Consider the following 7820-nt stretch of genomic DNA (forward strand, 5'->3'; position numbering starts at 1 on the left):
GGGGGGGGGGGAAGGAGCGAGGGGAGAGCCGCCGGGGACAGCGCGAAAGAGGGCAGCGAGGAGAGGGGAGAGAGAGGGAGGGGAGGCGGGAGTGGGGAGCGCGCGACGGGGAGTAAGGGAAAATAGGGGGCGGAGCGAGGGCCAGAGAAGCAAGGACGAAGCGAGGTACCACACCCGGGCTCAGGAGGCCCGCAGGAGGGGCCCCTTCAGCTTCATCGGGGATCACAAACAGGAGAGACCAGATCCCATAAGACGAGGTGAGGGAGGGGAAAAAAGAGCGGTGTCATATCCCCCGGGTCAGACATGGTGCGAGTCCGTTTGTGCACGTACGTGCACAAACGAGCAAATGCTAGCGGCGATCTGAAGGGCTCACATTGCCCAGCAGGGAGTATGATGTTCACTCAACCGCCTAGACGAGACCCCCCTCCGGGCAAGGATGTATCCGTGTCCAACGCACTCTCGAGCCAACAGCCATACTCCACGATTAAGGAAAGCCGCTTTCAGGCCCACGGACGAATAGGCAGGCGACCCGCGGCCGGCAGGGCACTCTCCAGGCGCACCGAGCCTCAGGTTGGATCCTTGGGTTCGCTCGTCCCGCCGCCCCGCCCCTCGCCCCCCCCCCCTGCCCATGCCCCCGATCGGCGGCGCCAGGACAGTTGGGGAGGGCTCGCAGGGGCTCCCGGAAACGTCTGGCACTGGCTCCCAAAAGAAGATGCGACCTCCGCCCTTCTGCTTCGCCCCCCCGGGGAGAGGGGAGTGTGTTTCGTTGAGGCCAACAGTGTGCAGGGAGAAAAAAAATAATGTCCCAGCCCCCCTCCCCGGCCCGCTCGCTCGCTCGCAGAATGGTCGCGGCTCCGGGAGAAGTATTTTGACAAGGGCCCGATCAGCTGACAGCTGGGTTAAACTTTCCCGTGATTCCAGGTGGGCAGATTCTGCCGATTCCAGAACATTGGCAAGGTGGATTTCTGGTCGCCAGGCGAGATGTCGGTGCCGTTGTGCACACTACCACGCGCCACGGAGAGGAAGAGGGGGCAAAGACCCGATGCCAGAGGGGAGAGAGAGAGAGAGAGAGGGAGGGAGGGAGGGGATATCCGTGGAGAACAAGAGGCAACAGATATATTGAAGGAGTGAGAGAGAGAGAGGAAGAGGGAGAATCCACATCTTGCGGCAGGAGGGATGGTCACCCTGCATGTATGTTGACCGAGAGCCCTGCCTACCGCCTCCCGAGCATGGCGCCCAGCCTGGCGGCCATGTGGGCATCGGTATCGGTGTCGTCGCCGTCGGAGCCATCCTCATCGTCCTCGGTGCCATCGCTGTCGGAACCGGTATCAGCACCGGAGCCTTCATCGTCGGAGGAGTGGTGGTGGCGCTCGCCGTGGTAATTGGAGAAGCGGAACTCGCTCTCGGGCCCGGCGGCATCGCAGTCCTCGCTGTCCGAGGCGGCGGAGACGCGCTTCGGCTCGGGCAGATCGGCCGGCCTGGGGGACATGGTGGTGGAGGAGGAGGAGGATAGTTTAGTGGCATGCCGCGGCAAGTACCAAGGGGGAAAGTAGGAGGATAGGCATGTGTCTATGTCTGAGAGAGAGAGAGAGAGAGGGAGAGGGAGAGGGAGAGAGGTAGAAATAGGATGAGGGAAACACAGACGCACCAGATCCCCTGGGCCTTGAAGCGGCGGACGTGCTCCGCTCGGAGGACATGCAGGATGGTGCCGACGCGCTTGCCCCCGACCCCGGGGGTCTCGGCGATCTCGGCCACAACAAAGTCACTGCTCCGGATCCAGAGGGTCCCGCGAAGCTTGGGCTGCAGCTGGGCCAGGATCTCCACCTGCCCGGGGGCTTCGGCGATGTTGGATCCCGCCGGGACAAGGTGCTCAGAGGAAGGGGCCAAGGCCAGGCGGAACTGGTTGCCCCCGGTGGACTGGGTGACCAGAGCCACTACCTGGCGCTCATGCTCCGGCGTGGGATCCGTATCGAGCAGGGCATTCAAACGCTTCCGGTGGAGCATGCTGTGGGTGCGCGGGCGTAGATGTGTGTGGTTGTAGAGGAAAGGGTGGGCGGGGGCGGGGACGGGGGGAGGGGTGGGGAGAGGGGCGGAGGGATGTCGGGAAGGGGAGGAGTTGTTGATCGAATGATTGAAGGGCAGCTGCCATCCTGCCGCCAATGCGGCCCTTGTGCACATGTATATGTGCGTGTGCAAGGTGGGGGAGGGTACAAGTGTGTGTGTGTGTGTGTGTGTGTGTGTGTGTATACAGCGGCCAGTCGCCCTGGCGTGCGTGCGTGCGTGCGTGCGTGTGTGTGTGTGTTGTTCCTGAGCATGCGTGTACGTCAGGGGCGGGGCGGCGTTGCGATCTGCGGTCTACCTGCCAATGGTCGGAGCACGCCATCTCCGTGCGCGCGCGCGCGGTCCTACAGCACCCGGAGAGAAGAGGAGCACACCACGGGGCGACCGTGCGTCCCTCGGCTCACAGCGCCCCACACGCCCAGTCTGCACGGCGCGCGGGCCAAGGCGACCCCGGGCAGGGGGAGACCCGAGGGCGTCGAGGCCGCACGGGGCATGCCAAAGGCCAGGGGACCTCCCCCACTTGCAGACCGAAGGACCGAGCGTCCGGGCGCCGATGCTCCCGCCGCACAGAAGTATGCTTGAACAGGGGACGCACCCACCCGGAGCGCACCAGGGAGCCAGTTGCCAGGTCGCCCGCCCTGGGGATTATAGGAGAGGGGGGTTGTTGTACCATTTGTCCATGTGTCGATTCGTGTCACGTGCCGTTCCCGCACTCGTGGTGTCCTCCCGGCCCCGCGCGCGGGGATCTCTCCCTGGCCCGGAAAGCTCTCGGCGCGCGGACGCGCGCGCGCATGCCCGCCCTCCCTCCCACCCCACACGCGCACACACTCACAGCCAGGGAAGGCGGTGCCAGCAGGCCTGCTTTGTGGCGGCCACCGGCACGCGGGGTGTCGATCTGCGTCGGCTGAGCCTCATCGGCCACCCGTTCCGCGGAGGCCGGGCCAGCGTGGTAGCACCCTTCCCCTCTCCCCCTCCCCAGCCCCACACAATCCATCCCCTCCGCTCCCCCCCCCCTCCCCCTCCCTGCCCTGTGCCCGCGTGCCCTCGCCGCCGCCGCCGCCGCCGCCGTCACCTGGCCCTTGCTCCCTTCCCCTCTCCTCCACATTTTCACCCGCATCCCCGCTGGCCGCTGCCCCATAATCCCACAACGCCACCATGCAGAGCGACGAGGTCATCTGGTCGATCATTGACCGTCAGTTTTGCTCGTACAAGGTCAAGTGCGTGCGGTCTCCGAGGGGGTAGCCCCGGTTCCCTATGCGTGCCGCACTCCCCCCCGCCCCCCCTCTTATTTGCCGCTGCCAGCCATCTCACCTTTCGCCCTGCACACTCGCCTGGCCCAGGCTTGATACCGGGAAAAAGTTCTGCCGCAACAAGTACAATGTCACCGGTGAGTGCCGCCGTGACGCCTGCCCCCTGGCCAACAGCCAGTACGCCACTGTGATCGAGGAGGAGGGTGCGTCCCACGTGCTGCACTTGGATTCTGAGCCTGGCTCCGGCCCCTGACCCGAATAACACACCCTCCCCCTCCATCCCCTTCTCCCTCTCTCTTTGTGCAGGCATTCTGTACCTCTACACCAAGACCATCGAGCGTATCCACACCCCGGCCAAGATGTGGCACCGCCTGAAGCTGTCCAAGAACTACGCCAAGGCCATGGAGCAGGTCCACACCACGCTGCGCTACTGGCCCTCCTTCCTGCGGAACAAGTGCAAGCAGCGCCTGACCAAGATGGCGCAGTACCTGGTCCGCGCGCGGAACCTGGCCAAGAAGACCGAGAAGTGCGTGGCCGAGTTTTGCACACGCGCATGCACACGCACACACGCACGCACGCACACACACACGCACACACACACACACACGCACACACACACACGCACACACACACACACACGCACACACACACACACACACATGGATTTATCTTTACGCATATTTATACACGCACATGCAATGCCATCATGTGCCACGCTTCGGAGACCAAACCCTGACCCCTGCCTCTCCTTTTGTGGCGCCTGGCTGCCCGGCCGGCACCCACGTCCAGGGTCAAGCTCATCCCCGTCAGCCGGAAGGTCGAGCGTCGGCTGCGCTCGCGCGAGGCCAAGGCCCTCAACGCGGCCAAGCTCGAGAACACCATCGAGAAGGAGCTGCTCCAGCGTCTGCAGAGCGGAACCTACGGTGACATCTACAACTTCAACCAGTCGGCCTTCACCTCGGCCCTGGACCAGCAAACGGTCGAGGACGAGATCGAGGACGAGCTGGAGGAGGAGGAGGCCGAGCTCGAGCTCGAGGATGACGCCGACTTCGAGGCGGTCTACTCCTCGGACGACGAGGACTACTCCTCCGGCTCGGACGATGACACTCTCTACGAGCAGGAGGAGGAAGACGAGGAGGATCTCGAGGGCGAATGGGTCGAGAATGGCCCCGACGGCTCGGACGATGAGGATGACCTGGAGGAGTTCCCCCTGAACGATTCGTGGGGCGCGTCCGATGATGAGGAGGCCCCCGCGGCCCCGGCCCCCGGCAGCAAGAAGCGCTCGGCCGGCTCGCAGAAGTCCGGCGGCCCCGCCGCCAAGCGTCGCGTGCATGGCGCCGGTGGCAGCTTCCTCGAGATCGAGTACGAGAAGGAGGATGAGACCCCGGCGCAGCTGGCCTCCAACTAGGGGGGCTATGCGTGCATGTGTGTATGGCTGGCAAGCGGCTAGGCTACTCTGCTGCTGCTGTTGCTCGCCCCCCCCCCCCCTTCTGTCTTCCTCTCCCCCTCCCTTGCCCGTCCCTTTACGAGAACAGCACCTGTGGCCACCCTCAGTTTCTGCTGCACCGTTGCGCCCCTCCACCATTCCCTTGTTCCCTCTCATCCTTGTGATGATGCCCGCCAGCATGAGCTGTGCGAGCTTCGCACACACCCCCTGTGCACGTCACTCCCGCCATCATGCAGCTCCCCCCCCCCCCTGCTCCTCCCTGTCCTGAACGACTCAAATAGACAAATAATTATCTCCCAGCTCGCGTGCATCCATTCCACGTTGCTGTCTCCCCCCCCCCCTTCCTTCCTTCTCTGGCGGAAGCCAACACACGCCGACATTCAAATGTGCATGCAGCTTGAGCGAGGACAATCCTTTCATTTGGGCAAAGATACCCGGCTGGCCACCTCGGCCACCAGCCACCGGAAGGCCTGTTGGATTTGCTGCTGTCCGGCCGGCGTGTGGGCGCTGCACCCGAAAATGGCCCACTGTCGTTGAGGCCGCGGACCGGGCAGCTCAGCCGGGTGCCCGGGAGGCGGTGCCGTCGGAGCCTCGCCGAGGCCCAGTTCGGCGGCCACGCGCTCCGGAGGCAGGGCTCCGGGCATGTCCTGCTTGTTGGCCAGGATCAGCAGGGTGGTGCAGATCTGGCTCTCCTCCTGGAGGATGCTGGATAGCTCACTGCGGCAGTCGGCCAGGCGCCGGGGGTCCGACGCATCCACCACCCACACCAGGGCCTCGGCCGCATAGAAGTAATTCCGCCAGAAGGATCGCAGGGTCCGCTGGCCGCCGACGTCCCAGATGTTCAGCGTGAACCTGATCCTCCCACCGAGACGGAGGGGGTGAAGGGGCGGAGGGGGGACGCAGGGCCAGGGTGTGTCAGCTCGGGTGTTTGGCCGGTGGGGAGAGGGGGGCGGGGGCGACGGGCAGGCCACGGGCCGAGGGGCAGCGGACGTACCCATCGATCTCGTGTGAGCGGATGTTGAAGCCGAAGGTGGGTTCAATGCCGGCCGTGTCCGATCCCAGGAGGGCGTGCGTGACGGTGGTCTTGCCGGCATTGTCGAGGCCACTGGCGGGAGTGCGAACGCAGAGCCACATGCGGGTGAGAGGGCGGCAGAGCCGGGAAGCCAGAAAGACCAGCAGGACGGGGGGGGGGAGGGCGAGAAAAGAAGGCAAGAAGGAGGGATGCACGGAAGAGGGCACGCACAGCACTAGAACGCAGATCTCCTGCTCCTTCTGCTGCTGCTTGCTGAGGAAGGTGTTGAAGCCCATGGCTCGCGAGGTCCGAGGGGGAAAAGGAGGCAGAACCAGTGGCGGGGGTCGCTGACGGCGGAGGGGATGAGAAAGGGGGCGGGGGGAAAAAAAAAAAAGGCGCCGCAGGAGTGTGAGCCCGGGAGGAACATTGGGAGGTGTTTGGCGTGCCGTGTGCAGCCGGGGCTTCGGTGCGCAGGCCGGCCCTCCAACAATCGAGGGCGGGGAGAGGCGCGCCCCAGATGCCAACGTAGGAGAAAACTGAGGGCCGATCTTTTGTGCGCCCTCGCCCGGGGTAACATGCGCCCTTAAAAGTGCCTCGGTTGTGGGCCTCTCTCCACCAGGGATGCTGCATAAAGCAAACGTTCCAATGCCACGATGACTGCCATTGCTCCCCTTACCGGGGGCCCAAAGGCAAATCATTGCCAGGATACTCACCACGGTGACTATCTTTGGAACAAGATTGAATCGTCTGGAAAGGAACCGGTTTCTTACAATGGGAAATCGAGTCGACATCAGACTACATATCACCCTTTTTTACAAAAAATTGAAAACCCACAGTGAGGGAGTCGTTGGGGGCGGGAGGGGGGGCGCGGGCACACACCTCTCCCCCCCTGGGTCAAGCGTTTTTTCGGAACCCGTGTGTGGACCAAAAGGGCTGCGGGCACCGACATCCGAGAGAGAGAGAGAGAGAGAGAGAAGAGGACGGGGGGAGAGGTACATGGAGGGAAACAGATCCGTGCAAAGGAGAGTCATACTTTTTGGTGCCCGGGGTGGTGCGCGCGCGTGCACTGTCTTCTCTCGACGGCAAGGCGCATTCCCCGCGACTCCAAGCTCCCCCTCCTCAAGAAGGACGATGTGGTCTTGTGCGGCGGCGGAGGGGAGAGGGCCTTACGCCGCGTCGAGGGGATTGCGCCGTGCCTCCACCATGGGCCGGGCATTTTCCCGGGGCGCGGCCAGGGGGTGGTGTCTCCCAGCCCTCCTGCCCAAGACCAGGCACTATCCCCGTCTACGGGCCTAGTCTTAATTTGTCCGTTCGGAATGGTCGTCCTTGTGGCACGTGGATATGCTCGTGACCGGGGATACGCAGCGTGCAAGCATGGGCAGCTTCCCGGGGGGACTACTTTATCCGTGGACTTTTTTTTCCTCTTTTTTCGGTTTTATACGCCCGCATGGCTGGTCGCGCGTTTCCCCTTTTGTGGCCCTTCTCAGGGAAGGGGAGCGGGGGGGGGGGACACGGGGACGGGGGGCGCCCCCCCCCCCCCCCCCCGCGGTTTTCTGCCTCGAGGAGGGCCTCCTTTCGCGGGGAGGTGCGGGGGGAGAGGTGCGGGGTGGACCGCGAACTGGGCATGCGGGTTTCCCTCGTGTGAACCCTTCCGCGTGTGCACGCCCTCCCTCCGGGGGGCCCAGGATCGGCTGGGAAAGGAAGGAGGCGCGGGATTTTCGTCCCACCGCGCGGGACAGGCCCCGAGCAGAGGGTCACTGTCCGGCGACCGTGGCGAGCCCCCAGGCCCGGGCCCGGGCCCGGCGAACGAGGAGGGGCTCATCTGGTTGTCTGTTGGTGCCTGATCGCCGACAGAGAAGACCAGGCACCGCTCCTCCCCCTTTCCCTCGCCCCCTCTCCCTCCTCCTCCTCTGTCCCTTGCCCCGCCGCGTCCACCTCCTCCCCCGCAGCTGATCGCCGAGAGCAGGCCCCGAGGCAGCAGCAACATCCCCCCCCCCCCCCCCCCCCCCCCCCCCCTATTATCACCATGTCTGATAAGATTTTCTCCTTC

General features: G+C 64.6%; 3 protein-coding genes across 4 annotated transcripts; 1 reads left to right on the forward strand and 2 right to left on the reverse strand.

The window, feature by feature from the left end:
* Window positions 1–1094: 1094 nt before the first annotated feature.
* On the reverse strand, window positions 1095–2076 carry H696_00825 (hypothetical protein). Its single transcript, XM_009494709.1, has 2 exons — window positions 1649–2076; window positions 1095–1478 (listed from the first exon to the last, which is right to left on the reverse strand). Exons 1-2 carry the CDS (start codon window positions 2002–2004, stop codon window positions 1214–1216), a joined length of 621 nt encoding a protein of 206 aa, XP_009492984.1. The 5' UTR covers window positions 2005–2076; the 3' UTR covers window positions 1095–1213.
* Window positions 2077–3110: 1034 nt separating this feature from the next.
* On the forward strand, window positions 3111–5020 carry H696_00826. Of its 2 annotated transcripts, XM_009494710.1 has the most exons (4): window positions 3111–3278; window positions 3402–3514; window positions 3618–3837; window positions 4101–5020. In XM_009494710.1, exons 1-4 carry the CDS (start codon window positions 3217–3219, stop codon window positions 4717–4719), a joined length of 1014 nt encoding a protein of 337 aa, XP_009492985.1. In that variant the 5' UTR covers window positions 3111–3216; the 3' UTR covers window positions 4720–5020. The 2 variants fall into 2 exon arrangements, with proteins under 2 accessions (XP_009492985.1, XP_009492986.1); XM_009494711.1 differs by lacking the exons at window positions 3111–3278; window positions 3402–3514 and having other exon boundaries at window positions 3586–3837.
* A 32-nt stretch (window positions 5021–5052) lies between these two features.
* On the reverse strand, window positions 5053–6203 carry H696_00827 (hypothetical protein). Its single transcript, XM_009494712.1, has 3 exons — window positions 6002–6203; window positions 5753–5863; window positions 5053–5610 (listed from the first exon to the last, which is right to left on the reverse strand). Exons 1-3 carry the CDS (start codon window positions 6064–6066, stop codon window positions 5175–5177), a joined length of 612 nt encoding a protein of 203 aa, XP_009492987.1. The 5' UTR covers window positions 6067–6203; the 3' UTR covers window positions 5053–5174.
* Between the last annotated feature and the right edge of the window lie 1617 nt (window positions 6204–7820).

The sequence above is a fragment of the Fonticula alba genome (assembly GCF_000388065.1).
Source record: "Fonticula alba strain ATCC 38817 unplaced genomic scaffold supercont2.1, whole genome shotgun sequence".
Lineage (NCBI taxonomy): Eukaryota > Rotosphaerida > Fonticulaceae > Fonticula > Fonticula alba.

What these genes read in the sequence shown, in the direction of transcription:
- H696_00826 (XM_009494710.1), top strand. Translation starts at nt 3,217, where the DNA reads ATGCAGAGCGACGAGGTCATCTGGTCGATCATTGACCGTCAGTTTTGC. An exon ending in CACTGTGATCGAGGAGGAGG is followed by an intron (nt 3,515 to 3,617) that starts GTGCGTCCCACG and finishes CTCTTTGTGCAG; the next exon opens with GCATTCTGTACCTCTACACC. An exon ending in CTGGCCAAGAAGACCGAGAA is followed by an intron (nt 3,838 to 4,100) that starts GTGCGTGGCCGA and finishes ACCCACGTCCAG; the next exon opens with GGTCAAGCTCATCCCCGTCA.
- H696_00825 (XM_009494709.1), bottom strand. Translation starts at nt 2,004, where the DNA reads ATGCTCCACCGGAAGCGTTTGAATGCCCTGCTCGATACGGATCCCACG. An exon ending in TTCAAGGCCCAGGGGATCTG is followed by an intron (nt 1,479 to 1,648) that starts GTGCGTCTGTGT and finishes CATGTCCCCCAG; the next exon opens with GCCGGCCGATCTGCCCGAGC.
- H696_00827 (XM_009494712.1), bottom strand. Translation starts at nt 6,066, where the DNA reads ATGGGCTTCAACACCTTCCTCAGCAAGCAGCAGCAGAAGGAGCAGGAG. An exon ending in GAGATCTGCGTTCTAGTGCT is followed by an intron (nt 5,864 to 6,001) that starts GTGCGTGCCCTC and finishes CACTCCCGCCAG; the next exon opens with TGGCCTCGACAATGCCGGCA. An exon ending in CGCTCACACGAGATCGATGG is followed by an intron (nt 5,611 to 5,752) that starts GTACGTCCGCTG and finishes TGGGAGGATCAG; the next exon opens with GTTCACGCTGAACATCTGGG.